The 27,629-nt window shown below is 44.9% G+C and overlaps 1 protein-coding gene across 3 annotated transcripts; it reads right to left on the bottom strand.

Moving 5' to 3' along the window:
- Nucleotides 1–378: 378 nt before the first annotated feature.
- Nucleotides 379–27,629, bottom strand: CASP2 (caspase 2). Of its 3 annotated transcripts, none has more exons than XM_077823592.1 (11): nt 27,310–27,629; nt 26,521–26,671; nt 22,635–22,802; nt 21,604–21,685; nt 16,102–16,196; nt 15,229–15,405; nt 12,838–12,966; nt 12,498–12,588; nt 3,594–3,743; nt 3,299–3,408; nt 379–2,633 (listed from the first exon to the last, which is right to left on the bottom strand). In XM_077823592.1, exons 2-11 carry the CDS (start codon nt 26,668–26,670, stop codon nt 2,499–2,501), a joined length of 1,287 nt encoding a protein of 428 aa, XP_077679718.1. In that variant the 5' UTR covers nt 26,671; nt 27,310–27,629; the 3' UTR covers nt 379–2,498. The 3 variants fall into 3 exon arrangements, with proteins under 3 accessions (XP_077679718.1, XP_077679728.1, XP_077679709.1); XM_077823602.1 differs by having other exon boundaries at nt 15,259–15,405; nt 27,395–27,629; XM_077823583.1 differs by having other exon boundaries at nt 27,395–27,628.

Below are 27,629 nucleotides of genomic sequence, written 5' to 3'. Positions count from 1 at the left end.
GTTAGTCTCTAAGGTGCCACAAGTACTCCTTTTCTTTTAGCTTTAATGGCAGGTGCTCTGAACAAACCCTCACCCTTGTGGGAGATTTTCCAGGACCTGATTCCATTCACAGCCTACCAGGCACACTCACACTCAGGCTGATCACTGCTGTAAGGAAGTCTGCCTCATACCACAGCCCAACTATTTCTCAGTTGGCCACACTCCCTACACCAGAATGCCTGGGCAATAGCACAAGAACACAACCCCCCCAAGCAGAGTCCCTGGGCACTGCTGTACAAAAGCTCATTCAAAATTCTCTCCATACACAAAGTTCCATTATGGGGGTTTAAAAAAAAAATAAAAAAGGTGCAGTGTTCTAGACAGGAAACAGGGCACAGATATAACCAAACATGAACTCTGTATTTTGGCATCCAGAGGTAGTACATACAGGCATATAAAAAAGTATATATGAAAGTGGCAGTGACATTGAGACCTGGTGTAGCTCTACTGGAGTTCCCTTCACCAAACAGAGAGGAGATGCCGCACTGACATGCATTCCTGCCGAGGAAGGAGCACTCCGAGAAAAACTTCTCACCTAGAGAGGAAATACCCCCTGAGTTGCTATCTTGAGCTCCAGGGTAAGGTGCCAGCTGGCAGACATGGTCACTGGTATTCTGCTCCTCAGTTGCTGTATGTAGGACGTATAACCGTGCAGCACACCTTTTAACTGGAAGAATATGACCTTCATATCTGCTGGGCAGGGCAAGAAGGAAGCAGACACCTAGCCTTCTGGCCTTCCTCCAGAAATATAAAAAAACCCTACAATATTTTTTTAAAATAAGAAAGATCCTGGCAAAAGGAGACACACAGAGTAATCCAAGTGAGAGAGCTGCTAACACACTGCCATGGAGTAGGGAAAAAGTAGGCTCAGGAATTCAGACTTTAATCCAGCACTCCTGGGCTTTGGCTACCATGAAACACACAAGAGGACAACAAAGGGAGGGTGCAGAAACGCCCTCTATCTCCCTGATCACACCCCAGGGCAGGTCCTGAAGTGGGAGACAGTTACAGTACTGGAAAAGAGAACGCATAGGTAGATTTCAACAGATGGAGTGTCCTACTCCATCTCTTCTCTCTGACTGGCCCTGTGTGGTGGCACTGAACAGTGGACAAGCAAAGATCTCTATCTGCCCATAGTTGGGGGGAGCAAAAGTTATGGGGGAGGGGAGGAGTGAAGCTGAATTCTGCAACCCCCCCCCCTTTTTTTTTTTTAAAGAAACTTTAAAAGGAAAGAAAATCACTGTGATGAAGAAACAGTGACAGGCTCTTTGCAAGGAAAAAGATTTATACATTACTTAAACAAAAAAGACAAGGAATCCACAAGCCTGGTACAGTTTATAGACTCATCAGAAGCCTGCTGAAGTATTTAAATGGTCAGAAAACCACAGCAACTAGATGTGGATGTTACAAAAACTGTGTACTAACTCACATTTGGAACTCATGAGGGAAACAAGCCTGGAGTTCCCAGATTCAAAATATTTCCAAGACAGAATTAGACTTCTAAAATAAAAACATACCTTTGCTTTCAGAGCTAGATCTCAACACAATGTCTTTTCCAGCTAATCTGAAATTCTCCTATGGCTACAGAAAACACAGGCAAAATATCACGACTTTAAAAAAAAAACCACACAAAACAAAAACACAAAAACCAAACCAAAGCAGATGAGGGTGTCAAATTTGGGTATATACTGGAAATGAAGAGAAAACCTTCACCATGGACTTTCAGTGGTGAGAGATTCTGTTTTACTGGGAGGAAGGTCTCTCCTGACTTCAGGGAGGGGCATCCCTTCCTGTCCTTCACAGTTGTAGACCCTGCTGCTTGGGAAACCAGGCAGAGAATTTCTTAAAAAGTCATAACAAGTTAAGCAGTATAAAAAAAAATTTTAGAAATAACAGACCCCCTAAGCTTATTTCTACCAGTTTAGGTTAAAACTTCCCCAAGGCACAAATTCTTTGCCCTTGGAGGGTATACTGTTAAATCACTTGGTGGTGGCGGCAAAGAATCAGGGAAAGGACCACTTGGAGTTCCACATTCAGAGTGGGGAGGGAACCCTGACAGAAACAGACCCAAGTTTTCCAAAATTTAAAAAGGAAAGGCCGATTCTAATTTCACATTCCTGGCTACCAATGCCCACAGGTCTCCTTTCATTCAAAAGGTGCTGCCACCACTGCCCTGATTCCCCCATTGATTCCCCCTAGTCCAGCAGCTAAAAGTGAGACAATCCAGTGGAACATTAAGATTTTAAACCTTGAACTGAGTTGGGGGTCACCAACAGTTGCGAGATTCTCCAAGACAGAGAGAGTTAGCGAGAGTCACACAAGCAGGAAGAACACCCAATCTTGAAGGGACACTTCCTGTTGTGGGCTGCACTGTCAGATGCCCAGACTGACAGCAGTAAAGGTGTGGCTGTCCACATTAAAGCTTTGTCAGAACATCCGTCAGAGCAAGAACAGCAGGGTTAGTTCCTAGGAACATAGCCAGGGAACAGATAAAGGTCTTGGCAGAGTGTGCTACAGTACTCTGACATCTCCTTACATCGGTGGAACTCTGTGCCAGGGGCATAGCCTTCTCGCTGCTTGATCAGTCTATTCACCTGAAAGAGGAAAGATACAGGAGGTGGTTTGAGAAACAAAACAAACAGAGCTAAGGAAAACTTCATTCCTGGGGTATAAGTGAAACAAGCCCCAACAAACAGATCAGGCAGTTAAGTTACTCCAGCCAAAGCTCTCAGGTAGAGGCATCACAGAGAATTAGTTCTAGGGAACTGTCTCAGTTCCTCCTAGCAGGAGGCTCTATAGATAGTGGTGTAGGAGCAATGGATGTAGGAGGCTCTGCCATGGCCATTCACAGCAGGAGGTACCACAGAGCAGTTTTTCCTCCAACTTATTTGATTGCAGCCCCCCTTCTGTGTGTTTGTAGTTGTTTATGCCCCCCCCACACCACCACCACCGAAGTATATACCGCTGCCCAGCTCTGAAGGCAGAGTGGAGAACGGCAGCTTCTGGCCAGGCATTGCCACCCTCCGCTGCTGCTGGCGATGCCTTCAGAGCTGGGTGCCCAGCCAGCAGCCTCTGCACTCCTAAAGCTTCTCATGTCCCCTCAGAATACATTCTGCAGTTTGAGACCCCCCAGTTTGAGAACCTCTGCTGTAGAGTGTGGGGCAGGAGCACTCTTCTGTGGGCAGCTCAGGCCTAACAACTTGAAGCATAAGACACTGCAAGAACCAGGCAAATGTAGGAGAGGGGTGTCTCAGTTTACCTTCACCAACATGTCAGCCACATGCATGTTTTGAGAATCCTCGGCAAACACAGAGGTGAGAGCCTCAATATACCAGGATCCACGCTTGGTATTTCTCATGGCTGCTGTGCCTGAAAACATAAAAAGTGCATCAGTCCACGGTGAAAAAAAGAGAGAGACAAACACAGGAAGATCGAGAGAAGGAAGTCTCTAGCGGACACACACAGGGGAACTGCTGAAGCTCAGAGGAGGGCTACCACCTTTAACACCCTCAAAGACAGGGAGACAGACACCTCCCTGGGACCCTCCCCGATACCTTTCAGACAGGCATAGCCACAGATCATATCAGAACGTGTGGGCAAACGCAGCCTGGGATTCTCCTCTTTGTTGGCATCACTCTCCTCGCAGCCTGGAGAGTCAGAGCGCTCTTTCCCATCCCTCTGATCCACTCCCCGGTCTGTCTCATCTGAGGGGTTGGGGAAAAAAACAGCAACAGGGAAACAAGTTACTCCCAAACCTGTTGTGCAGTCTCCTCATATTCCCCCAGTCACTGAGCCCTATCTGCTTCCATAGTGCTGGCTTCCTTTGTCCAGGACCCAACGCCACAGCTGTTAGCACAAGAACCTTCTCTACAACTCCTGCATTTCTGTATCTGTGTCTTCTCAAATTTCAACAGAAAAATCTCTTTTCCCTTACCTATAACATTTAAACTCCTCTTTCCTTCTACATTTGGTCTTCTGTGATTACTGGCAGCAATAGAAACTCTGTTAATATTGTGCTGACTAAGCCCACATTACTATTGTGGTTAATTTAGTATCACTGCTGCAGTACCACTAGCTCTTATTCAATGTCTATATATTACAGTAGCATAGCTCTATAATCACTGAGAATTTGGGTGTGTTGGGAAGTTGCAGCACTCTTTCTAAACCCTGGACACAACTCCAAATCCCAAATCTTCCCCTCAATCCCAGGATAGCAGGATGCATCTGCTAAAATAGCAGTTCACAATGTCAACAGTTCCAACAGAACCCATTTAAACCTATTAGTTTTCTCGATCCGTAGATGAAATCAGGAATCCCTGCACTGGTTGCACTTTTGGACAGATTCTCTATACAGCCATGAAGACTAGAAACACTATTTAAAAATTAGATCCTTGATACTGCATGAATGGCTGGGGATACCAAAAAGTGCTAGCGTACAGCTCGCTGCAATGAACTGACTCAGTCTGACCAGACCAGGGATGATCTGAGTTCTGCATTTCCCTCTACCCCCTACACATCTAAAGGGGACCTGCAAAGAAAAAATAGTGTTTTTTTTTTTAGTTCTTTATAACATATTAAGACGGAAGGGATTTTGGTTTTCTTTTTAATGTTTTTTCCCCTCCTGCATGTTTTCTACCTTAGACATTTCAAGGATATAAAGCCTTGTGTCTTTAGTGCTTTTCGCTAAGTGCTCTCTGGAAGACTCAGTTCTGAACTACAAGTTCTCTCAGTCCTTAAATGAAAAGGCCTGAAGGGGAGCATGGGAACAGAGATTGCCATAGTGAATCAAACTCAAGATCCATTTCATAGAATCATAGACTTTAAGGTCAGAAGGGACCATTATGATCCTCTAGTCCAGAGGTGGGCAAACTATGGCCCATGGGCCACATCCAGCCTATGGGACCCTCCTGCCCAGCCCCTGAGCTCCTGGCCTGGGAGGCTAGCCCCCGTCCCGTCCCCTCCTTCCCTGCAGCTTCAGCTCACTGCACCACTGGCGCAATGCTCTGGGCGGCAGGGCTGTGAGCTCCTGGGGCAGCAAAGCTGCAGAGCCCGGCCTGACCTGTGCTATGCGGTGGCGTGGCTGGCTCCAGCCAGGCAGCGTCGCTGCCTGTCCTAGTGCTCTGGGTGGGGCGGCTGTAGCACCGCCAGCCACCAGTGCTCCAGGCAGCACAGTAAGGGAGCGGGGGGGGGTTGAATAGAGGGCAGGGGAGTTTGGGGTGGTGGTCAGTGGGCGGGGGTGTGGATTGGGGTTGGGGCAGTCCAAGAGCAGGGAACAGGGGGGTTGAATGGGGGGGGTGGGGGGGGGCAGTCAGGGGACAGGGAGAAGGGGTGGTTGTATGTGGCAGGGGTCCCGGGGGGCAGTCAGGAATAAGAGGAGGGGTTGGATGGGGGGGCAGGGGGGGAGTCAGCGGTGGGGGGGGGATGGGGGAGGGGTCCTGGGGGGCCATCAGGGGGCAAGAAGCAGGAGGGATCAGATAGGGGGCCGGGTCACGCCTGGCTGTTTGGGGAGAAACAGCTTTCCCTAACTGGCTCTCCATACAATTTCGGAAACCCAATGTGGCCCTCAGGCCAAAAAGTTTGCCCGCTCCTGGTCTAATCTGACCTCCTGCACAACGCAGGCCAGAGAATCTCACCCACCCAATCCTGTAACAAACCCGTAACCTATGTCTGAGCTACTGAAGTCCTCAAATCGTGGTTTAAAGACTTCAAGGTGCAGAGAATCCTCCAGCAAGTGATCCGTGCCCCATGCTGCAGAGGAAGGCGAAAAACCTCCAGGGCCTCTGCCAATCTGCCCTGGAGGAAAATTCCTTCCCGACCCCAAATATGGCGACCAACTAAACCCTGAGCATGTGGGCAAGACTCACTAGCCAGACACCCAGGAAAGAATTCTCTGTAGTAACTCAGATCCCACCCCATCTAATATCCCATCACAGGCCATTGGGCCTATCTACCACTAATAGTTGAAGATCAATTAATTGCCAAAATTAGGCTATCCCATCATATCATCCCCTCCAGAAACTTATCAGTTTAGTCTTGAAGCCAGATACGTCTTTTGCCCCCACTGCTTCCCTTGGAATGCTGTTCCAGAACATCATTCTTCTGATGGTTAGAAACCTTCATCTAAATTTCAAGTCTACATTTAGTCCAATGTCCTGTCTCTGACAGTAGCCAACTCCAGCTACTTCAAAAGGAAGGTGTAAGAACATCACAGTAGGCTGATAGGAGATAAAGTCCCCCATACATTAGGTCTCGTGCAGGTCTTTAACTTGCTTAAGTATGCTTAATATCCCTTCCAGAATTTGTTAGCATTAGTTGAGAACTCTGAACATTTTTATGGATAATCATGAAATGGTAGAGTTCATGATTCTAAGGAATGGTAGGAGGAAGAACAGCACAATAAAGACAATGGATTTCAAGAAGGCAGACTGTAGCAAACTCAGGGAGTTGGTAAGTAAAATCCCATGGGAAGCAAGTCTAAGGGGAAAAACAATTGAAGACAGTTGGCAGTTTTTCAAAGAGACATTATTAAGGGCACAAGAGCAAAATATCTCACTGCATAGGAAAGACAGGAAGTATGGCAAGAGACCATCCTGGCTTAACCAGGAGATCTTCAATGATCTAAAACTCAAAAAAGAGTCCTACAAAAAGTGGAAACTTGGTCAAATTACGAAGGGTGAATATAAACAACAAGTATGTAGGGACAAAATTAGAAAAGCCAAGGCACAAAACAAGGGGCTAGTAGGGACATAAAAGGAAACAAGAAAACATTCTACAAATACATTAGAAGCAAGAGGAAGACCAAGGACAGACCAGACCAGTTACTCAATGAGGGGGGAAAGACAATAACAGAAAACGTGGAAATGGCAGAGGTTCTTAAGGACTTCTTTGTTTTGGTTTTCACCAAGAAGGTTGGTGGCAATTGGATGTCTAACATAGTGAATGCCAGCGAAAATGAGGTAGCATCAAAATCTAAAATAGGGAAAGAACAAGTCAAAAATTACTTAAGACGAGTTAGATGTCATGAAATCACCAGGGCCTGATGAAATGCATCCTAGAATACTCAAGGAGCTGACTGAGGAGATATCTGAGCCATTAGCAATTATCTTTGAAAAGTCATGGAAGACAGGAGACATTCCAAAAGACTGGAAAAGGGCAAATATAGTGCCCATCTATAAAAAGGGAAATAAGGACAACTCGGGGAATTACAGATCAGTCAGTTTAACTTCTGTACCCGGAAAGATAATGGAGCAAATAATTAAGCAATCAATTTGCAAACACCTAGAAGATAATAAGGTGACATATAACAGTCAACATGGATTTGTCAAGAACAACTCATGTCAAACCAACCTGACAGCTTTCTTTGACAGGGTAACAAACCCCCCCTTTTTTGGGGGGGGGGGGGGGGGAAGGTAGATGTGGTATATCTTGACTTTAGTAAGGCTTTTGATACTCTCATGACCTTCTCATACACAAACTAGGGAAATACAACCTAGATGGAGCTACTATAAGGTGGGTACATAACTGGTTGGAAAATCGTTCCCAGAGAGTAATCATCAGTGGTTCAAAGTCATGCTGAAAGGGCATAACGAGTGGGGTCCCACAGGGATAGGTTCTGGGTCCGGTTCTGTTCAATATCCTCATCAATTATTTAGATAATGGCCTAGAGAGTACACTTGTAAAGTTTGTGGATGATACCAACCTGGGAGGGGCTGCAAGTGCTTTGGAGGATAGGATTAAAATTCAAAGTGATCTGAACAAACGAGAAATGGTCTGAAGTAAATAGGATGAAATTCAATAAGGACAAATGCAAAGTACTCCACTTAGGAAGGAACAATTAGTTGCATACATACAAAATGGGAAATGACTGCCTAGGAAGGAGTACTACAGAAAGGGATCTGGGGGTCATAGTGGATCACAAGCTAAATATGAATCAACAGTGTAACACTGTTGCAAAAACAAAGCAAACATCATTCTGGGATGTATTAGCAGCAGTATTGTAAGCAAGACAGGAAAAGTAATTCAGCTGCTCTACTCCGCACTAATTAGGCCTCAACTGGATTATTGTGTCCAGTTCTGGGGGCCACATTTCAGGAAAGATGCGGACACACTGGAGAAAGTCCAGAGAAGAGCAACAAAAATGACTGAAGGTCTAGAAAACATGACCTATGAGGGAAGGCTGAAAAAATTGGGTTTGTTTAGTCTGGATAAGAGGACTGAGAGGGGACACAATAACAGTTTTCAAGTACATAAAAGACTGTTACAAGGAGGAAGGAGAAAAATTGTTCTTCTTAACCTCTTGCATTAGGGTTAAGAGAGGCAGAGGACTCTCGCAGCCTGTTTCTTCATCTGGATTGAGGTAGGGAAAATCCTGCCCTGGATTTCTGGGACAATCTGAAATGGCCTCTAGGGACTGCTCTAGGGTGGAGAATAACTGGAGAATAGCTGTTTGGCAGTGGGAAGCGCTGGGAGGTAGGCAAAGGAGTGGGGATGGGGCGCGCTGGGGGGAGAAGGGGAGCTTGGCCGCTGTGGGTGCAGAACACCCACTAATTTTTCCCCCGTGGGTGCTCCAGAGCACCCACGGAGTTGGTGCCTATGGCAGGCCGTAGGAAATAACTGCAGGGGCCGCATGCCGCATGTTTGAGACCCCCGCTCTAGAGGATACCATCAGAGATGCTTAGTTTTGCAGTTCTCAAACTGTGGATGTGTGTCTCCAGAGACAACATGCTTGTTAACAGCAAAAATGTTAATAAATAAATAAAACAAACAAAACAGATCTCAATCCTACTGTCCCTCTGCAAATTTGTGTACACAGAGTCAATCCCTTACCTCTCTCTAAAAGTGCAAAGTTTCAAAAAGTTCAATGAATAGAAGATTGTTGGGGGTGGAATAAATCTGGACAAGAAGAAGCTTGGAGATAAATGTGAGAAGGGAGGGACAGGCAGTAGAAACAAAAGTGAAACTGTTTGAGCAGCATATTCCAGAAATCTTGAGGTCTTTCTGAGTATAGCCTTCATTGATTTGAGATCTACCATACCATTCTCTCACTAGAAGGGAAAACCTATACATCAGAAAGAATTAAAAAAAAAAAGGGGGGGTAGAAGCTCCTTTAAAATAAAAAAAACAAAACAAAGACATTTGCAGGTAACTCAGATTCATTTTAACTTCTGTACAAGAGAGCATCTGCTGGCACAACACAGGAAAATGTTATAATCACACTAAAATCTTACTGTATGTAGTTCCTACATGTACTACAGCATAACTTCAAGTTATTATGACATTTTAAAAAAAGATCATCTGAACACCTTTTTGCCCAAACATTCCTATTGAGGTCCAGTTAGAAATTTCTATTTCTGAGATTTGGGAGATTTTCCAAGTCTGAAATAAAATTCACCAAACTCAAATGGTGGACTTAATTTTGCTTAAACACCCCCACCTCCAGATATGAACTTTCAGCCCAAAAGGAAAATTTGTAAGGCAGTTGCAAGCAACTATGAAGAGGGGTAGAGACTTCAACAGTCATCTTCAGAGTTCACTGCCACCGACACAGACAAAGACAGCTTGTACAACAGATGCTCTGCGTTGGATTGTATCATAGCAGCAGGGCCAAAAGGAGGATATCACTTGGGAAGGGTCTGCATGCTGTAGGGCCACGTTAGAGTTATGAAGGAACCAAGAAGTGAGAAGCATGAAGAAGTGTGATGGGGACAGCACAGTAGAGAAAAGGGAGACAGCTAGAAGATTAAGAGGAGATTGGAAAAGGGGCAATGAGGCCAGTAGGAGACTATGGCCTTGTTGACACTGGTGGCAGCATGTGGGGTACATATAATATTATTCCTGGGAAATTTCCAAGCCAAAAAATTAAAAATTCTACACACAAGATTTTTAAATTCTGTATATTTTGTCAAAAACACAATATAATCATGCCAGTTTCAATTATTTTGGTAATTTATTTCAAAATATCTGTCAGCAAGTATGTCTGTAACAATACAGACCAAAAAAGAGATTCTGGTAAATTTTTTTTTTTTTTAAATCACACAAATAGATTCCTTACTAGGCATATTAATACAGAATTTTGAGTAATTCATTTGAATTACAATACAGAACTGTATTTCCTTCACCTGTCAGAAGCAGTGAAAAGGCTTGGGGGAGTCAGAGGTAATGGGGGAGCTAAGGGAGAGGGTAGGAGCCTGGAGTGAACCTGGAGGGTTGTTGGGTGTGGGTGGCATAAGTACAGAACAGTTTTTTGGGTTTGGGGGGGGAGGGGAGGGGAGTAAGGATTGTTAGGAAGTTGGGGAGCCTCCCCCATGCAGACCCGGCTGATCCCAAGCCTCTCCCATTCAGTCAGGCACGTCTGCCCCTGTCCTGGCACCTCCCCACCCCCATGGCTGTCTGCAGCCTCCTCCCCACATCCCCATGTGTCCCTGCAGCCCCCTCCCCATATGGCCTTGCACCCTCACTCCCATTCAGCCCCTGGCCCAAGGCTGTCACCCTACTAGCTCCTGAATCTATGCCCCAGTCTGTCCCCCACCCCGCCATACTAGCCATTCTGAACCCCAGTCTCTCTCTCTCACACACACACACACACCCCCAGCCCCATGTGCCCCACTCTGTCCTAACCTGGCTCCATGGGCAGAGTGCTGTGATGAACTTCTACTCCTGGGGTAATTCTGTGCCAATGCGCATGCACATAATTCCTCCCCCCACACTGCATAAAATCTTATGTTCTGCCCCAGAAGTGCTGCAGTACTGCATTTTTCCCCCATCACAGGCCACTGTGGTCCCAGAACAGCCAGATGCATTCATGCTGCTGGCTGTTCTGGTGCCACAGCAGCCTCTGGTGGGTGAAAGGCGGAACTGCAGCACTTCTGGGGCAGAACGTATTTCCTGCAGAAAAAAATTCTGCGCATAACATGAATTCTGTGCAACGCATGAATTCCTCTGGGAGTGATGACCTGCAGCTGTGAAAAGCAGGCTGTGGTGTGTAGCTACATCTGGCAATGAAAGGCAGAAGGGAAAGGCTCCAGCAGCTCCACCTGCCAGAGCCTTTCCCAGCTGCCTCCCCATTGCATAAGCCTTTCCCTGCTGCTTCAGCCTTTCACAGCAGTGGGACACTACACTCCTAAAACTGGGAGGCATTGCTTGGGTGCTTACAGAGCCACACAGGGTATACATCTTAAGGTTCAGGCAGGTATCTACTCACTTAAGCAGTGCCATATCAACTACTCTATTTACAAGCGTGCTACGGGTATGTGCAGTGTATATACACTCTACATACTGCCATAAGAGTAGACTTAGTGCATGGATGGAGAAGGGAAAGAACTTCAGGAAGAGAAGGAGACAGAGGTGGGAAGAGACATGGACAAGGGTTTGGGGCTAAGTTCCTGTAAAATGCCCAGAGCTGCCGGGCAGAGGAGCCCCTTCCCCGGCCCGGCCACGCCAGAACTGCCGCAGCCAGAGACAGGAGCCCCTTCCCAGCCTGGCCCAGCCCAGGCCCGCCAGAGCGAGGAGCCACTCCCCCGGCCCAGTCCAGTCCAGCCCAGCCCTGCCCCGCCCGAGCTGCCACAGAGAGGTGCCCCTCCCCTGGACCCAAACTGCTGCGGCAAGAGAGGGCGGGGGAGGGAGGGTCCTCTCTCCCCGCCACAGCCCCAGGGCAGCCTACACCCTAAACCCCTCATCCCCAGCCCCACCCCAGAGCCTGCACCCCAACCCTCTGCTTCAGCCTGAGCCCCCTCCCGCACCCCAAGTCCCTCATCCCTACCCCCCCAGATCCCACACCCCCAGCCAGAATCCTCATCCCCCTGCACCCCAAGCCTCTGCCCCCTCCCACACTCCAAATCTCTCAGCCTCACCCCACATCGCCTCCATATTGTTGCACATAACAAATTCATTCCGCACATGGATGTAAAAAAAAAAAAAAAAAAGAGAACACACTGGTTTGGGGACCAGAAGGTAGATAAGAGGAAAGGGCTCTGACATTAGGAGAGCCCAGTTCTGAGAGCTCAGGATAGGGAAAGAGGAGACAACAGCTTCAGGACATTGGGGGGTGGGGGGAAGAAAGGGAGCGAGAGAGAGAGAAGGATTTCAAACAAGACTCGAGAGTATAGATGCATCACTCAAAATTGCACAAGGATTATGATATTATATGCCCCTATTCCCCCATGCAGGCACAGCAAGAGAAAGCCACAAGTAGAAATGCCATGATGAAACTTGTCATTCCCAGGGTGCTGTGGGGTCTGTGATTCAATGCACACACCCCATGCAGAGTGAAAGGCACTTACAGAACAACAGAGGCTGTGGCAGCAGGGAGGTGAATGTGGGTTCTGCTTACACCTGAGAGAAGCAAAGAGGAGAGTTGACAGGAAATTGGGTGGGAGGATGTGTGCGTATGTGCGTAATCCAGACTCCATCTTTAATGCTGTACCAAGTACCTGGCCCTCATGATCCCTGGCATCACTCACCTCCACGACAGGCCTGAATAAAGAACATTTTGGGCTTGTTCTGGAGATTTGGGCAGTTTGCATTATCAAAGAGCCTGAAAATCTCCTGCAACTGTGAGAAGAAAGAAGAGAGCTAAGCATATCCCCACGGTACTTCCCCCTTCTTTCCATATGTGCCTCCCCATAACTTCCCATTTCCCATAATTTCCCTTTACACTTCTTACATGCAATCTTCTCAGTATTACATTGAGTTCCCCACCAGTTCCCATCCACTCCACATGTGCTTCCAGCCTCCCCAATATCCCTCCTCCCCAGTACCGCTTCGTAAAGCTATGGAAGGGATTAGTATGTCGGAAGGTACCTGCAGTAACTTGCCATCAACTCCATAGATCCCACCCTCGATGCCATGTGAGAGTAGGGCCACAATGCAGGAATCCACATCTCGGTGAGCTGGCAGCTGAGAGAACATCTGCAATGCCTCCTGCATCTCCTGGAGGGAGAGAAACACTCAGTGGTCCCTTCAGAAAGGGAAACAAGTGGAATGAGTCAAGTGATACTCCTGGGGCAGTTCTGTGCCACTGCGCATGCAGAATTTACACAGAAATTAATGTTTTCTTGCCCTCCACAAAAATGAACTGCTGGCTGCCACTAGGGGCCGCTGGACCCAGCGGAGCACAGCTTGAAAGTAAAAGACACTGTCAGGAAGAGGGAGAGAGCTGGAGGGTTCCTGGCAGCTGCAGTTCTCAGCACACCCTGAAAGAAGCATGTGACATGCAGGAAACTCCACACAAGAACTCCACTCAGAATCCAGCATCAGGCTTTTTCTCCCTCTTGATCCCTGGGCTCTGAGGGGGAGGGGGTGCAAGTGTCTGGGCTGGGGGGCGGCTCACAGCTAGGGTCTTGGGGGAAGTGGGTGTGGGTGTCTGGTCTAGGGGTGCACCAGAGCTGGGCTCTGAGGGTTAGGGGGTGCATATGAATGTCTGGCCTGGGGAATACGCCCCACAGCTGGGCTCTGGTGGGGCGATGGAGTGTGGGTATCTAACTCCCCTAGTGGGCTCTGGGGGGAGGGAGCAGAGAAACAGGAACTGGGGTGTTGTAGGGGTTTCCTTAACACACTATTCCCAAAGGAATTTTTTTGTGTACTGTTACAGACATAGCTGCCGATAGGTATTTTGAAATAAATTACCAAAATAATTGCAACTGGCATGATTATATAGTGTTGTTTTCACAAATAAAATATGCAGAATTTTAAAATTATTTGCACAGAATTTTTAATTTTTTGGTGTAGAATTCCCCCAGGAGTAAAGTGAACCATAAACCTAATTTAAAGGGGGAGGATAGGGAGGAAGGAATATTCTAATGCTTTTAAACAGCAGCAAAATGCCCTTATTACTTTAGTATCTTTCATTCCTAAGGATCCCAAAATGTTTTGTAGGCTCTACATAGGAGTCACTCACCACTTCTGAAATTCAGCTACGTTAAGAGCCATTTAAGAGATAATAAATTCCATAGACAATTACTACACAGGGAGCTTAGGTTGACAGAATATTATTTGCCAGAGCCTGGTAAGGATACTGGGGCAGCTTTTGAGATAAGTGCCCATGGTAACTCAGGTACTTAGATACTAATAGCGATGAACACGGTAGAACTGCCAAGTATCAGAGCGGTAGCCGTGTTCGTCTGTATCCACCAAAACAACGAGAAGTCCGGTGGCATCTTACAGACTAACAGATTTATTTGGGCATAAGCGTTCATGGGTAAAAAAACCCACTTCTTCAGATGCATGGAGTGAAAATTACAGTCATAAATATATTGGCACATATCTGTAATTTTCACTCCATGCATCTGAAGAAGTGGGTTTTTTTACCCATGAACGCTTATGCCCAAATAAATCTGTTAGGCTTTAAGGTGCCACCGGTCTCCTCATTGTTGTTGTGGTAGAACTGTTTACAATGGATGGATCTTTAATGAATAGACAGGTCCTTGGGTTTGATCTGTTATCCAGAAAATGGCTTCTGGAGCAGCACAGCACCCTTTAGTGTGCATCACTTGGTTTACTATCAACTCAGAGGGAAAAACACTCCTACTGAACTAGCAAATGAAGAACAAGTTTGCTGAGGAGACCGATGTCTACTGGCAAGACCATAGGCCTGGAAGTCAAAAGACCTGGTTTTAAGAGAACCTCTAACCTTAATTTCCACAAGACTTTGTGCAAGTCACTTCAGTTTCACCATCTACAAAATGGGTTAATACTTTACACTCTCACCATGAGGCTTAATCAGTGAATATTTGTGAGGTTCTACAAGATCCTCAAAATGAAATAGAGAAATTCTGATTATTTAACCAGAACAAAAAACCAACCCCGCCCTTTGTTAACATTAAATTAAGCTTGTTGGTGCAACAAACGTTAGGAAAAAATACTACAGCTGCAGTTAAACCCCCAGCTTTACTACTGAAGAGTATGACAGTAATAAGGTAACATCCCTAAAGATCTGAATCCTTCACAGACCATATATTCTCTAACAAATATTTATGTGGAAACATTAATCTGAGACCTTCCATACAGGGGCTCTCAAACACTTTCATATTGTCGACCATATCCTAATAGAGAGAGTGTCTCATGGACACCGCCCCTTACCATTACTCTGCCCCATCCTTCCCTTCCATTTACTCTCAGCTTGTCCCCAAGACACCAATGCAATAGCTACAAATCCCCAACCCCAATCTCTAGGCAGCAAAGGAACCTCCTCACCGGCACAGTTTGATCATGCAGGACAGTCACCCTGTAGCCAAGGTGCTTGAAAAGCATCTCCAGAGCAGTGTAATCCACATCTCCACCTGAACGGAACTCCAGGTCCTTCTCACTGCTGAAATGCATGTTGCTGAGCACAAGTGCCAGGCCCCGGGGCTGTGATATCAACTTATATGACTGTTAACAGAGAAGGGCAGAAATAGATAAACCCAGCTATGTGGGAAAAGAAATAAAGTTACAGGGTACTACACATCCACTCCATTATTGTGATGAGGTGTGCAAGACCTTTGGGGCACAAGAGATGCAAAGATACAGATAGAGAAACCATCTTGGGCTAGAAACGCTCTATTTTGCTTCCTACATGGGGTGAAGGCTCCATCATCTGTGACAGGTACTGAGACATACAGACCACCGTGGAGGATTAGGTGCTTCTCCCATAGGATTTGTACAGAATACTCATCCAGTTCCTGTGAATCTAGGGAGCAACTCCTCCCTTTCCAGCTGAGACAAAACGAAAGCAGCAGAGTTTGTCAGTCCCAACACAGATGAAACAGATGTATGCACGGACTGACAGGCACATGTAGTTGTGAATGTTGGCACAAAGAGTGACAGACTGGAATAGCTGTCTCAAGAAGGCATGGGTCTGTAGCACAGGATTATGACACTGATCTAGGGTTTTCTCCGACTCTTGCTGGTGGGAGTCGCATGAGGTGGACTATGGCAGGTAACACCTTTGAGTTACACGTGTGTCAATATTATATATATATTTACAGCCCAAAAATGCATTTTTCTTCACCCAGCCTGCTTGTGGAGTGCTCTTTCTTCAGCTCATCCAACCATCCCACCTCAGTTCCTGCCCCACCAAGTACTCACCAAGCGCTGGTGAGCGTAATAGAATTCTGGGGTGCATGGCTTCACCGGAACGTAAGGAGGACCATCTCCATTATCCAAGGAATGCTCCATCAGCTCTGTTTGATACAAAAAAAATCAGCAATGAACAAACGAAAGATCTGGCTGCAAAACATATTTAATATGAAACAGTTACTTAGACATAGTATACAGTGCTTCACATACTGAAAGCACTGCACAAATGTTAACTAGCTAATGTTAAAGTGTGGTTCTACTGTAAGATGTTTTCACTCATCTTTCATCCAGTAGGTCAGCCCCTTGTGGGTATTTGGGGTCAGCTCTGTGATGTGAATGAGAAGTTATTACTGCTTTTACTGCTGTTTGCCCTGCACAAACAATACTTCTCAGAGAAAGGAACTGGTGCCTATTGCTTCTTGTGCATCAACAGAATTGTTTACCAAGTCCCAAATCAGTTACATCCATGCAAACCCATTAAAGGAAACTGGACTGGGGACAAGGGACACAGTTTGATTTATCAAACTGGGCTTTCTCCTCCGCATTCATCACCACCAATTATTCCTTCAGTGACACTCATGCAAACCCAGGGTTTTTATTGGCTTTTGTATCACTTCAATTAATTTGAACTGCACAACAGGAAAGGGAACCTAGCTCACTCCTTCTGAGCTATGCTGTTTCTGCAGCAGAATTAAAAAAAGCAGTAGAATCTTTGTAGTTATTAAAAGGAGTATACACGACTGAATAATACACATAGGAAGCAGTCTTCTAAAAGATCATTTTTAGTCACTTTTCAGTCACCTGCAATGGGACTGGGATCCCATAATATGGCAGAACCAGCTGCCATAATAGCAGGAACAGGTAAAATGTATTTTGTTGCAAGCAGCGTTGGGTGGGCAAAAGAAAAGAAAAAAAACCCACCACACAGACTGTGGTAATTTGCAGGAAAACACTAAGCCTCTCATCGGTTTACCAAAAGTCGCCTATTCAGGAAATTGCTAAATATTTTGTCTGAGCCTCTCTCTCCTATATATGTTTATCTCCCTTGCCCCGAATCCGGTGTAGTACACCGGCTCAAGTCTGGTCAGAGAATCACACTCACAGGTTTTGTTGTTCTGTGATGTCACATACTGTCACTCACAGGCGCCAGCTTCTAATTTTCCCCAAAGGTACTCAATCTCCACTCAGCCCCAGGCCCCGCCCCCACTCTACTCCTTCCCCCAAGGCCCCACCTCTTCCTGCCCCCGCTCCACCCCACCCCGCCTCTTTCTGCTCCCTCCCAGCACCTCATGCCCCTGAACAGCTGTTCTGCTGCATGCAGGAGAGAGAGGGAGGAGCTGATGAGCAGGGACCTGCAGTGGGCAGGAGTGGGGTGGAGGGAGGGGAGCTTGACTGCTGGTGGATGCTAAGCACCAACAAATTTTTCTCCCTGGGTGCTTAGCACCTATGCTGTCACTGTTGTACCAGCTTGCTGTCAGTTCTGTGAGCAGTTTTTCTGTTAAATTTTTTTCAAAAAGCAACAGTAATCCTGATACATACCATTCAAGTTATTTCGGTATCAAAGTTCTAAAAACGGCACTTAAGCGATTTAAACAATTCCAGTTTTGGGGTTTTTTTAAACTTACTTTTTATAATCATTGAAAAAACCTGCACCTTTTAAGGCAAAACTGTGGTAGTTTGTTTTGACATTCCTTGTGATATACACAGGATGGCAGTGTGTCAATTAGAATTTCAGACATGTAAAGGAAGTTTTTATTTTTATTTTTTTAATTAAAAGTTCTTAATTCTTACATTTAAGCAAGGGATTAAAAAAAAAAAAAAAAAAGAGATGATGTGCTAAGTTCCCTGTAAGCTGTGCCTATTTAGCACCACGCAGGCACTTGGGGAACCCGCCCAGCCGGGACTTGCCACTCACCGGGGAGTGCTTGACCCCCCCGACCCCTTCCCCAAGTCCCTGCCCACACTCTGCCTTCCCTACCCCACCTCTTCCCCAGAACACACCCGATCCCCACTTCTCCCTCCCAGACCTTCCGACACACCGCAAAACAGCTGTTTGTGGCAGGTGGGAGGTGCTGGGAGGGAGGGGGAGGAGTTGGTCAATGGGGCTGCCAGCAGGTGAGAGGAGCTGGGGGAGGGGGAAGCTTGGCTGCCAGTGGGTGCTGCTGAGCAGCACCTGCTAATTATAATCTGTGGGTGCTCCAGCCCTGGAACATCCACAGTCAGTCTATGGGGGCACCCACTCAGCCCCAGACCTGCCCATGATGTTTCACTCCATATTCTTTATGAAAATAGGTTTATGATCTTAATAGGACATAACTGATATATACTCTATGCAAGACGGCTCATGTGACATATCATTGGAAAGGTTATGATTTACTGAATGTGATTATCCAATTTGTATGCCTGTATCATTTCTGTATCTGAAGTTAGGAATATTAACTATGTATCTGTATTTCAAATGTGTGACTTTGGGTGTCACCCCCAACCAGCCCTTTAGGTATAACAATGGAAAAGCCAGACAGGGCTAAAGGGCCATTAGCAGAGACAATGGACTGTGAAAGAGATTAGTCTTCCTGTGGATGCTGGAGACAGCCTATAGGCAATGCCTGCCACAGCCATGCAGAGTCATGGGTCTGAATCACCTGGTACTGGATACTCCTCCCCTTTTGGAATGCCAGTGGTTTTCCACTAGAAGACAGAGTTCCCGCCTTACACAAGAGCTATATAAGGCAGGGAGTGACATCATTAGGAGTCTCCTCTGCCTCCCCAGCCTAAGAAACACTGCAAAAGACCTGAAAGCAAGAACTGAACTGGAGGGAGAAATATTGAGCCCAAGCTGGAAGGGTATCTAGCTTGTGAGTAATACTAACCGAAGTTTCAAGATGGAGACCAGAGCATTTGTCTTTCAAAACTTTCTGTAATCTGCCTGCAACAATATCTAGGGTGAGAAATTACTATTTGTAACCAATTTCTTTAGTGAAACAAACTTAGTTTAAGTGTTTGTTTTTATTTCCTTAGTAATCTACTTTGTTCTGTTTGCTATCGCTTTAACCACTCAAAACCTGCCTTTTATAGTTAATAAAATTTATTTTGTTTCTTATTAAACTCAGTTTCTGTAATTTCTAATTGGGCGGGGTGGGGGAGAAGAGAAAAGAAGAGAAGAGACGTGCATACTTTCCTCTACATTGAGAGAGGAGGCGGATTTCCTAATATACCTTTGGGTCTGCACTCGAAGGGAGGTGGACACCTGAGTGCTTGGGCAAGTCCCTTAAGCTGAGCCTTCCCAGATCTGATCTCAGTGTCTGTTTTGTTCTGCAGTGGGGTGTGGCCCTGCCTGTCTGTTTGCTGGAGGAGGCTTAATGGCCTGGCTCAGCAGGCCAGGTAAAAAGGGCCTCAGGCTGGCATAACAGGCGGGCTCAGTGGTATCCCAGCACACCAGGTGGCATCCTAAGGGGTCCAACCTGTCACACTGGGTGGCCAGGGGAGGGGTAGCCTGGACTCGCCACTGGTCCATGCTAAGGTGAAGCTGGGCACCAGAAGTGAAAGCAGGAAACCTGTCTGTTGGGGTACCATTAAAAGCAACTACATATCCAGGCACTAAAACTGCACTCACAGAAAAAACTCTAATGAAGTTTCTTTGCAATGATTCACAAACAAAACTGGACTTTAAATTAAAAAAAAAAAAAAAGTGTTAAGTTAAGAAATGTTGACATTAAAGAATCATCATGTTTTTCATAACTCCCCCTTCCCAAAAGATTAAGGGGAGCACAGAATCACATACTGATGCGTAACAATGAAATACAAAATGAAGAATTGTTAATGGTAAGATTCAGAGTATTGATACCTATACTTTTAATAGTTTGTAATTCTATATAGTGAATGAACACAGATGAGGTAAATGATTAGACCAAGTCCTTGCTAGCATAAGTGTGATTTTGCCAATTCTTCCTTTACATAGGATTGCTAATCTTCTTTACCCTTTTTCTATAAGCAATATCACGTTATGTGTGTGTTGAAAGATGTAAGTAAGAGATACACAAACATGTAATGATAAATAAACCCCCCTTTTTCTGAAAAGGCCCAGGACATGATCCAAAAACTGCAAAACCAGCAGGAAATACGTAGAAGTTGGGTAATTGAAGCTTACACATGAGTAAAATCCAAAGAGGAGCGGTGCTAAAAGCCGACTGGATAAAGATTAATCTGTAACGTAGAAATGTATAGTGAACATGGACCTAAAGTGGAAAAACACTGGACCAGAAACTGAAGAATGGGACCAAGGGATCAGAGAAAGCAATGTCCATCATGGAAGGTGGAAGACCTTCCCAGTGCCCCAAAATGTGGTAATTTGGGCCATTTACTAGTTCTGTCTTGTCTGTTTATTATTTGTTTGGCATAAAGGTATATCCAGACATTATAAGTGACAATAATTCTGTCTGAAATTATTGAATAAAGGCAAAAAATTGATTAGGCCTAATTTGGGTGGACGTGTGACTTGTTTCCCCAACCTTTACTCCTATCATTGTCCCTTTTCTGTCTCTCTCTCTCTCTCTCCTATGCTGGCTGGGACAAGGATCCAGTGGAGGCAAGAACACTTAGGTTGGATGAGAAGTCCCAGAATGGAAGAGTAACAGAGATCCAGTCAGGATGGGGCATATGTAGGTAATAAAGAAAGAGGCTGGGGACTAGAGCAAGGGGACTAAAGGGATCACATTTCTTGTTAGTATCACAAGTTTTTTTTGTGATTTAACTCTGTTTGTCTTAGTAATTATTTAAAATTTTCATTTGCTGCCTTTTTTTTATTAGAACATAAAACTCATTATTATATGATCCACAGAATCGAATCAGTAAAACATGCACGTGCCATAGATTTGTAACTTTTACTTTACTGACGTAATCCTTCCTTCCTCCCCCTACTGTTTGCTAACCCCAGATGTCAAATCACATCTAAAATTAGATTGTAAACTCATTGGGACTGTGTGGCTGTGCCTTTCTTTTGTTTTGTAAAAGCACTCACCATACTTGTGGGTGCTGTTAAGATAACAATATAATCCTCTCATAATCTCTAGTGCTAACTCAAGCTCTCATTCTCTATATTCTGTCCCTCTCTTCTCATACATCTTAAACTTAAAAAGAAGAATTTTAAAACTCAGAATTTTACAGTTCACACATTTTGCTTACATAATGCAGTTACTTCTATGATTGTATGAACCATGATGAAAGCTAATTAGAAACTGATTTGCTATCTCTTCCACTAGGCTCACAGTCATTTCTCAACTAAATTCTTCCTCCAGCAACAAACTCAAAAAAGCTAATCTAACAAAGTATATTTCTAATATCCCACGTCTCAAGACATTCTTGGTGAAAAGTGTGTGTTACCATTGGAACTTCCAGATTTCTGGGCTAAGCAAAATGGTGTGCAGTATTTCGGGGAAGGAGAGCAAGTAGTAGTCCATTTTGCCCCTTGAAGAAATGGCCAATTCAACCTTCATTATGTCTTGGATTACTCACCACGAATCCGGCATGGTCTCTTTGGTGAGAAGCAGGATTCACGAACTGGGAACGGGACACTTGACTCGTAACCTTGGCCCAGCTGCAAGAGATTATAGAAATCCATGAAGTCACCAGTCGAAGATTCCTGTTAATCTGTCCAGTACAGAACTGTAGGGATTGAGGAATTGAATATAAAACTTTAAACCTTTAGATCACCAACTCTGATCCAGATCTCAGTCACAAGGAATGCGTGGCTCAAGAGGATTAGGCTATGTTTTCTTTAAACTCAAGATCTCTTCTTCTCCATGCTCACATAATCCCATCTGAATCCCCCTGTAGAGTTCCCCCTCCGCACATTCAGGGTGCCCTCTCTGGATTCATCTTTATTCTCAGCTATATGCCCCACTCAACCTCCTCCTCCCCCACCATTCCCCTCTTTTAGGCTACTTTCAAAGGGTTTTTTTAAATTGTGCTGGTGCTTCCCTGTGCCCTTGCCTCTTTATGAGGTATAAAAAATGCCTGGGAAGTGTTGTATTTTTACCAAAAGGATTTTTCTGCTTGTTTTTAACAATCAGGATCGTAAAATCTGGTCTTTCCCAGGTATAAAGTGCTTATTGAGAGATCTTATCACCATAGTTAATATGGTAATGGTTCTGAATCTTTAACAAAGGCTTCCTTTATTCCAACATTAGCCACTGTAAATAAAAAAGCAAGAACAAAATCCCTTCCCCTCTTAACAACTCACTTTCACCAGCTCTCTAGTCAGAGAATCTTCCACCCTTAGACAGTACCCAAACTTTAATGTAAAAAGCACCACAACAAACCTTTTCAGGCCTTTATACTTCTTCACAGTATATGAGCCCAATTCACAGTATATTATCCCCACAACCCTTTGCTTATCACTTATTACACTCAGGTTCTCCCCCAATCTCTTCTCACCCCCAAAAGCCAAAAATTTCTTTTGTTTACATTCAAGGTACACCCGCCCTTCATGATCACATCTATTCCCAAATAAGTTCCATTCTCCCGATTTTGTAGCCCTCTCTTACCCTTGAAATCCCATTGCTCAGGCTGGGTAAGGCATTCAAGAGCATTTCCTCCAGGTGCTGCTGTTTGGTTTCTCGCAGAGCTTCACAGAAGGCTGAGAAGGCTGTGGGGCCCCTCTTGGGCAGCAGATTGAGTAACTCTACATTTTGGCTGAAGCTCCCAGCCTTAGCCTGGATCCACAGATAAGAAAATTAAAACCAGAACAAAAAAACCCCTCCAGAATTAATTTTAATTACACCTCAAAATGAGTTTCAAATCCTCTTCCCTCATCTGAGATCACAGAATCATAGAATATCAGGTTGGAAGGGACCTTAGGAGGTCATCTAGTCCAACTCCCTGCTCAAATGCTTCATCATCATACCCTCTAGGATGTGTATCTTTCATATTTTTCCTCTACATGATTCTTATCCCCACTTCCCTGTACAGTATCTATCCTGTTCTTCCTTTATTCCACACTCTGCATTCTAACACAATTTCCATCATATCCCAACCACTCAGTTCCAGGTCCCATATATTTATATACAAATCCATCAGAAAATGTGTTAGTATAAGCATAATGTTTCCTTGTTAAATATGAAAAATGTTACAAGATGCTATATATAAGTATCTAAACTGGTAGGAAAAAAGAACTATGACATAGTATTTAATAATATAAGATTGCATAATTAAAGACAAATGTAATAAGGAACATTTATATGAGCATTAACTGTTTTTTGGATGAAATTTCTTAGGGTTTAAAAAAGAAAAAAAACTTCCATGTCATGGAAATTTATCCCTGGAGTTCATCAGAATGGTCTATGCCACATACCTTATGAATGATGCCCAAAGGACTCTGTGCACGTCACTACATTTTTTACACTGTTCAGGTAAATTAGCTATACACATACGTGCACCTCAGCCTCAACATTCATATGCCCCTTCATGCTTCGGCCACCATTCCAGAGAACATGCTGAAGATGCTCATTAAAAAAAATAATGCATTAATTAAATTTGTGACTGACCTCCTTTGGGGAGAATTGTATGTCTCCAGCTCTATTTTACCTGCATTCTGCCATATTTCATGTTATAGTAGTCTCAGATGATGACTCAGCACATGTTCATTTTAAGAACACTTTCACTGCAGACTTGACAAAATGCAAAGACAGTACGAATGTGAGATTTCTAAAGATAGCTACAGTACTTGACCAAAGGTTTAAGAATCTGAAGCGTCTTCCAAAATCTGAGAGGGATGAGGTGTGGAGCATGGTTTCACAAGTCTTAAAAGAGCAACACTCTGATGCAGAAACTACAGAACCCGAACCACCAAAACAGAAAATCAATCGTCTGCTGATGGCACCTGACTCAGATGATGAAAATGAACATGTATCGGTCCGCACTGCTTTGGATTGATATCAAGCAGAACCTATCATCAGCATGGAAGCATATCCTCTTGAATGGTGGTTGAAGTATTAAGGGACATATGAATCTTTAGCACATCTGGCATGTAAATATCTTGCAACGCTGGCTACAATAGTGACATGAGAACGCCTTTTCTCACTTTCAGGTGACACTGTAAACAAGAAGCGGGCAGCATTATCTCCTGCAAATGTAAATGATCTTGTTTGTCTGAGAGATTGGCTGAAGAAATAGGATTGAGTGGACTTGTACGCTCTAAAGTTTTACATTGTTTTATTTTTGAATGCAGTTATTTTTTGTACATTATTCTACATTTGTAAGTTCCACTTCCATGACAAAGAGATTGCACTACAGTATTTGTATTAGGTGAATTGAAAAATACTATTTCTTTTGTTTTTTTACAGTGCAGATATTTGTAATCAAAAATAAAGGGAGCACTGTATAATTTGTATTGTGTTAGAATTAAAATATATTTGAAAATTTAGAAAACATCCAACAATATTTAAATGGTATTCTGTTACTGTTTACTAGTGTGATTAATTACGATTAATTTTTTTAATCGCTTGACAGCCCTACTTATAAGAGATGAATGTCCCAACTGATCAGTCCCTACTGCTCTAGCTAGGATAATAGCACCTTGCCCTTCTTAGTACCTATATGCAATCATTAGACCACTTGCTATCCAACCTTCTTAAAGCAGTCTACACAACTCTGTTTTTTTTAATAATTTTATTGGAGAAGCAATTAATGGCCACAATCAGGATTGGCCCCTGTCATAAATATAAAGGGAAGGGTAAACCCCTTTGAAATCCCTCCTGGCCAGGGGAAAGCTCCTTTCACCTGTAAAGGGTTAAGAAGCTAAAGGTAACCTCGCTGGCACCTGACCAAAATGACCAATGAGGAGACAAGATACTTTCAAAAGCTCGGAGGAGGGAGAGAAACAAAGGGTCTGTGTGTCTGTCTATAGTCTGTCTTTGTTGGGGATAGACCAGGAATGGAGTCTTAGAACTTTTAGTAAGTAATCTAGCTAGGTATGTGTTAGATTATGATTTCTTTAAATGGCTGAGAAAAGAATTGTGCTGAATAGAATAACTATTTCTGTCTGTGTATCTTTTTTGTAACTTAAGGTTTTGCCTAGAGGGATTCTCTATGTTTTTGAATCTAATTACCCTGTAAGATATCTACCATCCTGATTTTACAGGGGGGATTTCTTTATTTCTATTTACTTCTATTTTTATTAAAAGTCTTCTTGTAAGAAACTGAATGCTTTTTCATTGTTCTCAGATCCAAGGGTTTGGGTCTGTGGTCACCTATGCAAATTGGTGAGGCTTTTTATCCAACATTTCCCAGGAAAGGGGGGGTGCAAGTGTTGGGAGGATTGTTCATTGTTCTTAAGATCCAAGGGTCTGGGTCTGTAGTCACCTAGGCAAATTGGTGAGGCTTTTTACCAAACCTTGTCCAGGAAGTGAGGTGCAAGGTTTTGGGAAGTATTTTGGGGGGAAGGACGCGTCCAAACAGCTCTTCCCCAGTAACCAGTATTAGTTTGGTGGTGGTAGCGGCCAGTCCAAGGACAACGGGTGGAATATTTTGTACCTTGGGGGAAGTTTTGACCTAAGCTGGTAAAGATAAGCTTAGGAGGTTTTTCATGCAGGTCCCCACATCTGTACCCTAGAGTTCAGAGTGGGGGAGGAACCTTGACAGCCCCACTGTACAAGCACATAACGTATAATTAAAGACATGAATGTATTTCAGCATTATCGCACCCTTTTGAAGGCAGATGTTATCCTAGGGAAACTGAGTTGAGGTGAAGTTACTTGCAAAGATAACGCTGTACATCTATAACAGAGATATGATTACAATGATATCACACCAGTGACTATCAGACCTGTGTTTTAAAAATAACCTGCAAACCTTTCTTGAGTTTGTTCACCTTTTCCAATTTATGAGATTCATGCTCCATGAAGATCCACGTTTGTTTTACTTATTTTTGTCAAAACCACTACTTTCATCAGGCCCTATTTAAAATAGAGGCTCTGACCCCATGCCCTCACAGAAAAACCTGAGAGGACTTATGCTCCACCCACTGCTGACATTAGTGCTATTTACATGGCAAGTGGATGCAAATAGCATTCTGTTCTCTCTCTTCTTTTGTTTGGTTAAGCTTCTACACAGCTGCCTCTCATCACTGACAGGGTGTCCTACAGGTGACCTCAACCAACTAACACCTATTTAAATATGGACTTGTTCTTGCCTATGCTACATGCTAACTCAAGTTTAAAATATTAGTTAAACTATTTTAGGACACAATGCTTTTCCTTAACAGAGAAAACATAGCCAGAGTTTTCAAAGTACTGGGGGCAGGGGAGGGGAGGACACAGACCAGCTCAGACTGCAAACCTGAAATTAATATGAACACGGGTTTGGTGATGTCACTATTTCACAGAAAACAAAATTATACAAACTGCTTAGGCCAAACAGGAGTGTGAGGAATACCTGTATAGTTTCCATCATTTCTATGGTGATAACATCCTTCTCTATCAGATGCTCCAGCAATTCCTTCAACACCAGCTGCTTTGCCAGTGACACCCTGTTTTTCTTTAGAACCTCTTGGTGACATCGTTGCATGCCACACGTACCCAGCATGCTGTCAAAGGGGAAAGAAAACACACAAGCCCCAGCATGAGGGTCAACAGTTCTCCCCACACAGGGGGAGGGGGGGAAGACAGCATTAATAACAAACCTAGAAAGAAAAGGAGTCCTTGTGGCACCTTAGAGACTAACCAATTTATTTGAGCATGAGCGGCTGTTACTCTGAAACCTAGAAAGGACACCCTCGTCCATCCAACTGGCACTGAGACAGCCCAGCCAGCAGTCCCACCCCACCATATGCTATCACTGGGCAGGGACAACTAGCTGAGTGTGATTTCACCTCCTGAGGGTTTCAGCCCAGGCGCTGGTATAGCCCAGCTAACTCTTAGTAATCTGCCTCAATGTCCCCAGGATGTCTCCTCCCTGCCCCATGGGGCCTTGCAGGCTGTCACTCGCCTCCCCTGCCCATCCCCAGAGGGCTCTGCTCCCCTACGTGGGCTGACATCCCTCTCCCTAGGCGGGGCACTGGCTGCCAGGGCGGGGCATTGCCCCTGCTCTCCCAGGGCACATTGGCCCTGACGCACCCGCTACTAGCCGGCTGCCTCTGCTCCCCCGCCCAGACCTGTTGCACGGGTGGCCCAGGCCCTGTCCGCCGTGCTCCTAGGCTGTTCCCGCCGGGGGTGACTTACTGACCGTTCTCTCCCCTCCCCGCGTAAGAGGCACTGAGGCTGCTCCACTTCCGTCCCCTCGTGCTGGGTCCGTTGCACGGATCACTCACCTGCTCTTCCCGCGCGCTACAGCGCGCACCCGCTTCTCTGAGCTGGGGATTCAAACAAGGCACCCGCTCCTCTGGATCACGTGAGCCAGGCTCCTGTAATGGAAACCCCTCCCTCCGGGATAGCCTCAACGGCCCCTAGCACCTACACAAAATTGGGCACTGTCCATATGCGCATGCGTAGTCCCCTCATCTCCCTCCCCCTCCCATGGATGTGCATGGGGCCCGCAGCCGAGGG

Source organism: Eretmochelys imbricata, chromosome 1 (genome assembly GCF_965152235.1).
Source record: "Eretmochelys imbricata isolate rEreImb1 chromosome 1, rEreImb1.hap1, whole genome shotgun sequence".
Lineage (NCBI taxonomy): Eukaryota > Metazoa > Chordata > Testudines > Cheloniidae > Eretmochelys > Eretmochelys imbricata.
Note: the sequence above shows the minus strand (reverse complement) of the source record. Positions and strands in the feature narration are given on the sequence as shown.